At 40.3% G+C, this 12,040-nt stretch overlaps 1 protein-coding gene across 5 annotated transcripts in view; it reads right to left on the bottom strand.

The window, feature by feature from the left end:
• The window catches only part of CEP112 (centrosomal protein 112), a 213,968-nt gene that overhangs the window by 143,210 nt on the left and 58,718 nt on the right, over positions 1–12,040 (bottom strand). For all 5 annotated transcript variants that reach the window (XR_013982675.1, XM_080994465.1, XM_080994463.1 and 2 more), the window contains 4 exons: positions 5,754–5,908; positions 4,814–4,943; positions 4,232–4,324; positions 2,942–3,001 (listed from right to left, as the gene is read on the bottom strand). Coding sequence is in view for 4 of the 5 variants with exons in the window: in XM_080994465.1 (XP_080850591.1) it covers positions 2,942–3,001; positions 4,232–4,324; positions 4,814–4,943; positions 5,754–5,908 (438 nt within the window). In the remaining variant the exon portion in view is untranslated. The remainder of the gene's footprint in view (positions 1–2,941; positions 3,002–4,231; positions 4,325–4,813; positions 4,944–5,753; positions 5,909–12,040) is intronic.

Below are 12,040 nucleotides of genomic sequence, written 5' to 3'. Positions count from 1 at the left end.
AGTGAACTTGGGACAAAGCTAAGTAAGCATGAGCCAGATAGTCATGTAAAATACAGCAGTGTTAAGAAATAAAACAGCATAATTGAGAGTTTTAAATGTTTCTTTAAAAATTTACTTCTTGTTAGTGGAACTTGCCAGGGAGAGCTTTGTCCCTTTTGCCACCTTGTACTGCAAAGAAGATTGAACGCTGCCATCTCGCCATTCTTGACCAATGTGATCACAGATTTTACATACTCTAGATATTTCTCACTACGTCGTCCTCAATTAAATAAGTCAAAAGCCATGAAGATCAGCTAATATACCTATGACTGTAATGTTTGGTTGCTAGCAATTCTGCTCTGTAGTGGGTCTTTTACTTTGAGGTCTGCTTTTCTTTATCGGTCCAACAGAGTCAAAACTTTAAACTTGCTAGACATATGTTCCCAGTGCTTTTGCCCAAGGCAGAATAGGTGTTAAGGTTGTTTCTTCCTTTGATATGGTTCTGATACCTATGTGGAACTGTCAACCTCATGTCTGTTGCAGAGATAGTTCTCCTCATTTGTCTAGTGGAGTTTTCAAGCTTAATATGCTGCAATAAATAAAATAATAACACTAGAATATGTCTGTTGAATTAGCCCCTACTAATGTAGTTGCATTTAATGGCTGTTTTTATGCCTTGTAGGTAAACCACAGATGGCTAATAATTTCAGCCCTGGGGTCATATATTAACCTCCGAAGAACCCTTCAAAGAATGTCTGCCAGTGGACAAAAAAAGTGCACGTGGCAAAAACAGAAGCCACCCCACACTCTCATGCATGTATACATACACCAGAAAATGCACACAAAATGCTGAAGATGGTGATGTCAAAGCTATGGGCTCAGAAAGCAACCCCAGTGCAATTTTTTAATCACTGAACACAACTCTCCCCCCCCCCCCCAGGAGCAGACACCTATGCTCTACCATGTGACAACACAGCCTCAATGTGATTGGATTCTCAGGGGTTTTCAGGGGCCACAAAAATCACTTGAGGATGCCACATGGGGCCATGAGATAGCTACCCCTGATGTAAAGCAAGTAACCTCTTGGTTTGGGGCAACTGGCTACAACATTTTAAAATGTTTTAAGTAAAGGTAAAGGGACGCCTGACCATTAGGTCCAGTCGTGGCCGACTCTGGGGTTGCGGCGCTCATCTTGCTTTATTGGCCGAGGGAGCTGGCGTACAGCTTCCGGGTCATGTGGCCAGCATGACTAAGCCGCTTCTGGCGAACCAGAGCAGCGCACGGAAACGCCGTTTATGTGCTTTCAAACTGCTAGGTTGGCAGGAGCAGGGACCGAGCAACGGGAGCTCACCCCATTGCGGGGATTCAAACCACCGACCTTCTGATCATTAAGTCCTAGGCTCTGTGGTTTAACCCACAGCGCCACCCGCGTAAAATGTTTTAAATGGTTCTAATTTTGGTTCCTCTGTTTTGTTTTTGTCGGGCGGGTGTTGGTTAAATGTTTAGCTGGGGTTGGCGGTTATTTTAACCTGGGTATAACTGTAAACCGTTATTATTGTTATTGTTGCTGCTGTTATTATTGATTTCTATTGCTTTATTGGTTTGTTTGTTGCTTGAATAGGATATTTTGTTTTTTAATGTTTGATGTTTTGTTATGTTTTTATATATGTTGTAAGCCGCCCAGGGTAGCTGGGAAAGCCCAGCCTGATGGGCGGGATAGACATTATATTATTATTATTATTATTATTATTATTATTATTATTACTATTATTGTATATATCAATGCAACCACATTTTCCCTTTTCCAATACATTATTAACTGCCAGATCTGATGATCATCGGTTCTATGGTAGCTGCTCCTTGCCCTGGCTTCAATAATATATGTGGTATGTGGTAAGAGGTGGTATGTGGGCTACTGACACACATATGCTTTTAGCCTAGCACAGACAAACCATGTAGAACTATCCACAGCTCAAACACCAGGTCTCTACACTATAGTATATGCAGTGGGCAGCTGCATTAATGGGCATCTCTTCTAAATCAAGACATCAACTGAGTGATGGCCAACAGGCACCCAACAACATATATCTGAAACAATCACACTATCATGCGCATTCTGGAAAAGCAAAGTTGGCCAGCCTTGATTTACGTTTGCCTACACCGCTGCAAGGGAAAGTACACACAGCAAAGATCAAACCTAACTCATTTGTACTCTCAGGAACCTGTTAAGAGTTCCAACAAGTGTGTGAAAATCAAGAGAGATATTTGCAGGATTCTTTATACATGATTATGTTCTCCATTGTTCCCTACAAAAGTGCATACTCCGATAGAAAAAAACAGAGCTCAAGTGAAATATTTCTGTATTTTGCTAAGAATTCTGGGTGATTGGGGTTGATGGACTGCCATGAAAATTTCAAGGACAGGCTTGTCAGCAAATAGGGGGTTGTGGAGATTGAAAGTGGAAGAAAACAGTTTAATATTACTTTTCTCAATCTGGCACAAGGAGCTACTGTACTGGGGTGGAATGAGCCTGCGTCCTCCAGTCTCTGCCTCACTGATTAATCTGGAGAACAGGCAAATATAATCTGTGATTTGTTTTTTAGTTAGTAGATCTTCCAATTCAACCTTTTAAATCTGGATGTCATTATAACTAAAAATAATTACTGAAAGATCTTAAGCATTTTCAGACAGGGCACTATTCAAATCTTTAACCTAAGAGGGTTCCCAACACTTTATGGACTAAAATACACTAGTGAATATAACTTAGCCAAGACAGTATAGCTCTCTGACAAACATCAACAGGTTTATCGTTGAAAAAAGCTCCTTGGCAGATAAGCTTTTACATTTCACCAGTTCTGTGTTCCTTTTCTGGCCAACATTTGCATTTTATGGTTTATAAATAAATCTTTTAATGGCTACAGCGGATATTCCATACAATAAAACTGATACTTCAATTCATTACCTTCTTTTCAAGATCTCTCTCTAAATGAAGTTTCTCCTGCATATATGTCTGTTCTTGATCCTGAAAAACAGAGGTCAAGGAACTGACGATTACATGATAAATAAAACTTTTGGAACTATCTGATAACCATATTCAATGCACATGTAACAGCAAGTTTGATCAGACGGCGGGGAGTTGACTTAGCTAATCAATTTTAAAATAGGTGAAAAACTGGTCTATAGAAAAGGTGTGGGAATCTGAGCTCAAGATGCCACCAGTTCCAGTCTCCCATTAAGCTAAAGGTAAGCGGACCCCTGACCATTAGGTCCAGTCGTGACTGACTCTGGGGTTGCGGCGCTCATCTCGCTTTATTGGCCGAGGGAGCCGGCGTACAGCTTCCAGGTCATGTGGCCAGGATGACTAAGCCGCTTCTGGCGAACCAGAGCAGCACACGGAAACGCCGTTTAACTTCCCGCCAGAGCGGTACCTATTTATCTACTTGCACTTTTTGATGTGCTTTCGAACTGCTAGGTTGGCAGGAGCAGGGACCGAGCAACAGGAGCTCACCCCGTCGCGGGGATTCGAACCGCCGACCTTCTGATCGGCGAGTCCTAGGCTCAGCCCACAGTGCCACCCGCGTCCCATTAGAGGTGTGCAAACATGCAGAACCAGTTTCCATATGCCCCCCACCCCAAAGTGGGGAGAAAGGTTTGAATACATGAGCAAAATACCACAAACAGTCAGCTGCATAATGTGGCCTCCTCTCCCTAAAGGGTTACACAACCCGTAGTAAAGGCAGCTAATGGATAAAGAAGGAAAGGATGTTGGGCAGTGGAAAGCTGAAAAGGAGATGCAGTGAATTTACTGGTTAGGAATGAGAAAGAATAAGAGCCAGGCATAATTTGGACAGCAAGGAAAAGGCAGCAAATATTTGAAATGTAGGAGCCATGCGACATGTTTATGCTAATGTACTAATTTATACAAATGTAGCTATCACTATGTAAGACAGACACAGGGATTACTTTCAACTTCACTGTATGCATTTCTTTAATCCACTGATATATACGCTTTTCATATCAGTTCAATAAGCAAGGAAATAAGACAAATAGCCCCCAAGTTTCTTTAAAGGGTTTAGCCAGAAATAAGAACATATTCCATTATTACGGATGTTGAGTGATTGGCTCACATTTCCAAGAACTCCAGAAACTCTCTCACTTGAGCATTCTATTCATACAAATCACAGAAAGTAGTAAAAAGAAAAAAGAAAAAAAAGGCTCATCATTTTTCCTGAGTGAAAAATGCAGGGCTCACCCTCAGCTGTTGCTGCCTTTGATGTTCTGATTCCAGTAACTGTTGTTTTAATTGCGACACACACTGTTCTAATTCTTCAATCACATCAGATGCCTGTAGGGATTTAATAGACAAGGGAATGTTGGTCTTGTATTAGCTCCGGCAGAAGTAAACTTTTTTCAAAGTTCAACTTAAAAGACAGGGGGAGGAGAAGATGATCTACTTGGAAAAGATACAGAAAACTTTTAAACTCAGTCTCTCCATATTTCATTTGTCCTTAAAATGCAAATACTACTATAGTTACTGATAGATTAAACAGTGTTGTTAGAATAGGCATTGGCACCTGATTTAAAATTGTGCACACACTTCAGAGAAACAAACTAACGTTGAAACATTAGATTTCAACCCTGTCAACATACATGCATATAAGTATATTAAGGGAGCTGAGAAGAATCGGTTGATTAAATTAAACCCAGTCATACCTATACTTGTGTATGCAAGCATAAAACCTCAAAAATTAACACTGAAAACTTGCTTTAATATATTGTTTATATATAAGCCTATCTGTATATAAGCCTATCCTATTCTTGAGTGTGAACTTACTTTCACTGCAGAAAGAGCATGTTCCTGTTTCAACAAATCTATGTCATCATCATATTTGCTTTGTAGAGTCTGAATGTTCTGCTCAAAGTCTTGTACAATACGCCCCTTTTCTTTCTGAAGTGAGTTGCATCTAGAAATATTGCAAGGAAATCTAAGCAGAGGTATCTGAAATAACACAACATTCTCTTCTCTTACACATCTTACAGCATGAATAGAACAATATTAATCTTCATTTTCTTATGAAGCATGAAAATGCAATCACTTCAAACAATGAACTGCTTTTACAAAAATACAACCAACGAGAAAACAAGCGGTTTCATATACCAATCCCTATAGCTTTATATAGAGCTCCATTTTCAACCAGGGACTCCACACCCACCATTGGGAAATCCTGTGAGAAGCAACCAATAACAGATAAAGATCAAGTACATTATCTGAGGTAATGGCAGATGAAGGTTTGCTTATACATTCACTTTTCTCATAAAGTTACTATCCGGATCAAGGAGAACAAGAAGTTCAGGAATGCTTACGCTACACTATTTTGCTGACTTTCCTGGGTTCTTTATAGGTTCATTGTATTTCTCCATAGAACTGTGAATTCCTCAACCACTGATGTGCCTTGGTGCCACAAGATTGTTTGTTGTCTTTGCTACAACATATCAACATCACTACCCCCTTAGAAGTTGTACCTCTGCTATTGATTAGTATCACCGTTGATTTATCCCATTAACTGCCGTGGAAACACATCTGAAGGTGAGGAAATTATTCCACAGTATGTGATCCAAGTAAATAGGCAAGTAAAACATACCCAAATATTTAAGAAACTCAAAATGCAACTTTTCATTTTCATTTACCAGTCAGTTATTACTAAATACTAATGTTTTATTACAGGTGGCACTTGTAACACCTATTATCCAAAGTGGAAATGTTCATTAAGTACCTTGCCTTGACTTCTTCGAGTTCTGTGCACACAGCCTGGTAGGCTTGCTCAAGACTGGTCTTTTCTTGAGATAACTTCTGATGCTGCAAATTACTGGATTCTGCTTCCACAGTCAACTGGTGGACACGGGCCTCCAGCTCTTTGACCATCTGGTTCTAAATAAAGTGGTTAAAACTCAGTTAGGAATTGAGTTGATGTGCAGATTCTCTATGGAAAATACAAAGGTTGGAAAAGCAAGCCCATCAAATCACATACAACAAAACAAATTAAATGGGTATCAATTTCAAACAATTTCAAACAGAATGAACAGCCTTTCATTCAAAATTTGAAATTTCAAAAACAATTTCAAATTTTCATTTCCAGATGGGAGAGTCATTATAGAGAGTTGCTCCAGAATAATATACCACTCTATACTTAATCTTGGACTGGACTTAACCGTCCAAGGTTCCTTTCCCTTTACCTTTATACCTAATCTTATCATAAAGCTATAAAAATTGAGACTGTAAAGAATTGGTAGATTTACTAATGCAGTGGTACCTCGGGTTACATACACTTCAGGTTACAGACTCCGCTAACCCAGAAATATTACCTCGGGTTAAGAACTTTGCTTCAGGATAAGAATAGAAATCGTGCGCCGGCGGGAGCCCCATTAGCTAAAGTGGTGCTTCAGGTTAAGAACAGTTTCAGGTTAAGAACGGACCTCCAGCACGAATTAAGTACTTAACCCGAGGTACCACTGTACAGAGAACTGCATAATACTGGCATCATATGGTTGGCATTTGTTTCTCTCGAGAGACAATGGAGTGCACCTCTGGAGGTGAAGCCAAACCGCTGCATTAGCAACACTGAAGTGACCTCCCTGGAGCACAAGCCTGGACAGTGTGGACAGATGACAAGACCCCACTCTCGGCTTCACTGATGTGCTCCAAAGGAAAGCAGAGCAGTACGTTTGGCACTAGCTTGGCTGCAGTAGCTGCTGGAAGGAGGCATACAAAGCACCATCCAAGGAACTCCACTCCAGATTTGTGCAGGATTTATTCCTTAACCTTTTTTTCTCCTGAGGATATCCCACAAGGCAGCAGAAGTTTCAGATCAGAGTTTTCCTTTGTCCCTTATCTGAAAGTAGGCTTGTTATGCCCCTGCACTTTTGTTTTGCCACTGCAGTATTCTATATATCATGCCATGAGGCAAATACATGCTATTTCTTCCTTTTAGATAGCACTACTGTACGGGGACTAGATGTCAGGGGGCCTTTTGCATAGTGCTGCTGATGGGTCCCCAACACAGACAACCTGAACCCTTCAACGCTGTTGCATTATTATTATTTTTTTAAAAAACTTCTGGCAGCAACATCACTCATGGTCCTCCCTCCTGGACCTCCGGGCAGCATTTTAGCAGCAGGTGTATGGTAGTACCATTTTTTAATCTTGGCCCCCTAGGTGAAAAGGCTGTTCGCTATCTGAATTTATCCAAAATGCAAATACACATGATTCATTTACATAGTGAATGTACACAAGCCATTAATTAATTAATGGTAGGTTAGGCTAAGAGGCAGTGACTGGCCCAGGGTCATCCAGTGAGCTTCACGGCCGAGTGGGGATTTGAAACCTGGTCGTCCCCCCGCCCCCCGCCCCGGTCCTACTCTGACGCTTGAACTACTACATGACACAGGCTCGCTTCTCATTTCTACCACTTCTTATTCCAAAAGCAATCTCTACACCATCTGTTTCATAGATCTATGGGTCCAGGCATTACAATTTGAGCAACTTAGAACAGCAAGTGGCCATTGCAAAATGTGCTGAACTTGCCTCCTGTCCAAAAGATGCACTGCTGCCATCCCACTGCAATTTATTTATTTATTTATCATCTGGATGTTGCTCTTCAGGGCACTGTGCACCCAGAACTATTCACAACATCATAAAACAATACATAAATAAAATAGAACGTAACGACAGCACTGGTGTTCACAATCCTTTAAAAGTCTGAGCAGTTTACAAGCATCAGTACAAATTAGCACCTAAGAAGCAGAACCATCTGTAGTAAAATAACCAGTTCTAAGAGTATAGCCTTTAAGAGGTTTGATAGAGGTAGGTTTTTAAGACACACATAAACACCAGCAGTAGAGAGGCCATACACATCCTTGTGGAGTTCCTCAATCTGGAGGGCACTACAGAGAAGGTCCCATCTCTCATGCCCAGCAGCCGAACTGACCTGATAGGCAGATATACAAGCAAAACCTCTGAGCTTGCTCAGAAATGTACAGGCAACCAATGCCACTGGTATAGATTTGGTGTCCTATGCACCACACACTCACTATCAACTAGCATTCTGCACCAGCTGAAAGTTTCTGGACAGTCTTCAAAGGCAGCCCAATGTAGAGTACATTACAGTAGTCTTTCCTGAATGCGACCAGCCAATGGATTGCTGGGGCAGGGTTTGATCTCTCTAGATAAATTTGTAACTGGCATACCAGTCTCAACTGGTAAAGGTCAGATGCCTCCCATGACAACCAGGCAATTGGTTAAAATCAAAGCTGGGTCAGGATTCAGGAATCTAAACAGGACACACAAATCACATTATGTTAACAAAGGCTTGTGCGGCAGAAGAACGTGGAAAGAATGAATATTTCCAGCCACTGTTAAAGTGAAACTTAGCATCCATCAACTCAGTGCTTTTTTATAGTATGTAGCTGAAATTATTGTTGAAACAATTATGTAAACTGGAGATTTTTATGGCTCATACTTGGTTAAAGCACTTGCATTATATCTTCTGAAACACGAACATCACATACGCAGTGCATTCTTAAAATATATTCTTTCAAATTGTTCTTAACACATCTTTAAGGACTGTATTTGTTTGGACAAAAAGTCAAACACATTTTTCTTTTCAATTATAGGATTTGCTGTGCAGCCAGTGGAGATTACTATCCTGCTTTTGATAAACAGCAGCTTTCAGACATCCTGTATCCAGTAGATTTGGCCATATGATAAGATCAAGAGGATATCCCACTTTGCCAATTGGACAGTATTTGGCAAGGGGGGGAAATAACTTGAAACACTCGAAAAAGAATAAACTTTTCTTGTTTAAGAAACCGTTAGCAGTTCATAATGGCACACGAGAGAAAACTGAAAGGGCCCAAATAATCATTTTAAAAGCATTGATAATGAAAACAATAAACCCACTGGCTAGAAATTAAAACACATCTCCTAGCTGATTTCAAGTAAAATTACTTTTAAAAAAAAAGTTATACCAGAAAAGGACTCAAGGCAATGTACTGTAAATGAAAAAATAGCTCATATATAAAAACAATAAAAACCAAAGGCAACAGAGTGTAAGCTATTTTAATAGGACAAGAAAATTAAAATATTTACTCCCTGTCTGAACTCTAATACTGAGGCAGGGTGTGATGCTTTCCAAGAAAGCAGATTCCAAAGTTCTGGTGCTACTACAGAGAACACCCTGCCCCAGGCTCCACAAAGATTTCACAAAGACGTAGAGGGAAAACCTGGACTAAGAGCTCTACAACCAATCACAAAGAATGGAGACATTCATATGGAAGGAAATGTGTGCCTGTTAGAAATTCAAATGGAAATATATTTTAACCTAGATGACAGAGATAAAATGAATTGTAATCTTAATGGGAAAAGGTGAAACTTCATTACATAAACTCTGCATATAGGTCATTAGCAATGGTGTGGCCAACTTAATAAAGTGTCCACATCAGATCTACCCTTGTAAGGCAGGCCTTTTGAAGACACTCTCGGAAGTGGTTAAAATGTTCATCTTATAATGTTTTGGTAAAGGTATGTCCTGAACACCGTGGCTGCCTGAACATAAATAAGTCCTTTCTCACAAAGCTGCTGAGGTAGCAGCCCCCCAACCAAGCATGCCACAAAACCCTCAGGGACTTGAAAGTTAATGCAACTGTGTAGAGCAATACACCAACCATGGAAGAGAAAAGGTTGTGAAGACTCTTCTGACCATTATGGGAGTGGGACATTGAGGAGCACTGAAACTCCCCATGTACTCTGACAATCCCCAGAGAGAAAATGACTGTGTGCCCTATCTTCCTGTGTCATACATTTGGTACTTGCTGTGTCCTCTGTGGTGAATCGAACCACATGGTTGTTTAGGCAACCATGATTCCAATGACAAAATCTGTGGAATCTGCCATTTGGAAAGCCTATTGAAGAAGTCTATGGTCCAATTTTCTCCCTACTGGTGCTTCCTAGATCCTCTCCCATCAGCTCCAGCTAGCATGGCCAATTTATGCAGCCTGGGGCTCATGGGTGTTGTAGTTGAAAACATCTGGAGAGCACCAAGTTGGACATGCAAGACTTGTCACTCCACAAGTTCATGTGTCCACCAGTGCTTGTGAAGTGGAAGCCTATGCCATGAAGAATGACTGCCAGAACATGACTATACGCGGAAAAACAGACCTAAGGGAAACTCTCTCTCTCTCTTTCCCAAGTGAAGTGTATGCCAGGATAGTGTGACCAAAGGGGGAGTCTCTCTACTCTGTTCTTTAGGCTAGAGTTCTTAACTTAGCTCCTTCTTTCAAAATACTAAACGGCCACAAGTAAGGAACAATGCCAGAGTCTATCTGCCCATGACAAAGGTGGGAAGAGCATGATCCTCTTCCAAAAGTAAGTTTAGGAGATGGCCCTTCCTGCCCCCCAAAAAACATAATTTCCCTATGCTAGGTGTCCTACTCCAGGAGAAAATATTGTCCCTGTAAATTTGACATCTAAAATAATAGACTGGAAAGCCTCCTCACAATGAAGAACCAGCCATCCAAATGTACGCTGCTATAATTCCTAGTAATTCTTTACTGATGTTTATGCATACAGGCAGACTGTTACCTGAAATAAGGGGAAGTAAGAGACAGCAAGGGGCAATACAAAATAAAAACTAGACAAAGCAGTAGAGATTATGTGGAAGCAATATTAGAATTAAGCATTTTTAAAATACTGTACAAAAAAAGTGAAGAGGTATTCAGTGGTGATGGGTGAATAAAATCATAAACCATAAAAAAGAAAGTTCATAATTCCATAATATACCAGGTTACACAAGAGGAATTTGCGATTGAACGAAATATCTAATACTTATTTAAAGCTGAATCTGATCAAGCAGAATCATATCAAGTGTTTTAGATCTTATCTGCTATCTAGCAAGTTACAGGAAATAAGAAGATATTTAACTCCTATTGTATACAGGGGATAGGAAGATATTTGATTCCTGTTATGATGAAATGTAAACACATGTAATTGGAAGAGAAAACAATGTGGCTATTAGGCAGTGAATCACTTTCAGATTTCTTGAGACTCTTTGCATCAAAGCAAAGAAAAACAATGCGAGAGGAAGTAAAGATGATTGCCTAACAACCTGGTTGTTTAGACACATGCTAATGCTGAAATCTTTCAACTTTTATACATAAGCATGATTGAAACAGAATGAAATTTAGTGTACAAAGCAATATACACAAAGCAAATCATCAATAAAAACTCCATATGACTACTGAAAGGTCTGGGTGCCTGAATGTGTGAAAATATGTGGTTCATAATGTTACCAGGGTAACTGCTCAGGAGAAGATACATGAGATACAAGACGGCTGCAGGAGGAAGGAGGAGTCAATGAAAGTTGTCTCCCCCACTTCCTCCCCACTTTCCCACTTCCATCTTCTTTGTGGAACTGGGAATGCTCCCACCAGTAGAAGCCTAGTTACGTAGCTTCTAAGCCTTTATTTCCCCTTCATTAATCAGCCAGAAAATTAAACATCATACTGAACCACGCCTTCCCCACACGTTGTGGTTGTATCTGAAAACAACAATGTAAATGTTTAATATTTGAATTTATATAAAACATATGTATATTTTGGGTGGGATGCAGTGCGGTGCAGAGGGATAGTCTTCAACATTTTGAAAGGGGGGGAAGGCAGTGTCAAAAACAAGCACTGTGGATTTCAGGTGAATTAAAAAATAACAACACCCCATGTGGTACATGACAGACAACATAGGCAACAGCTGTGTTGATAAATTGATGTACTGTTGTATTATTATGCATTATTATTATGATTAGACTGCATAGCTAGCAAGCAGAAACTAAAAGTTGGCTACCAAGCCCAGCCATAATTTGGAGACCCCAGTACAGTGGTACCTCGGGTTACAGACGCTTCAGAATACATACGCTTCAGGTTACAGACTCTTATTAACCCAGAAATATTACCTCAGGTTAAGAACTTTGCTTCAGGATGAGAGCAGAAATTGTGCTCCGGCGGCACGGCAGCA

The sequence above is a fragment of the Podarcis pityusensis genome, assembly GCF_964106645.2.
Source record: "Podarcis pityusensis genome assembly, chromosome: 2".
NCBI classification, from domain to species: Eukaryota; Metazoa; Chordata; class Lepidosauria; order Squamata; family Lacertidae; genus Podarcis; species Podarcis pityusensis.
This window is presented reverse-complemented; position numbering and strand designations above follow the sequence as displayed.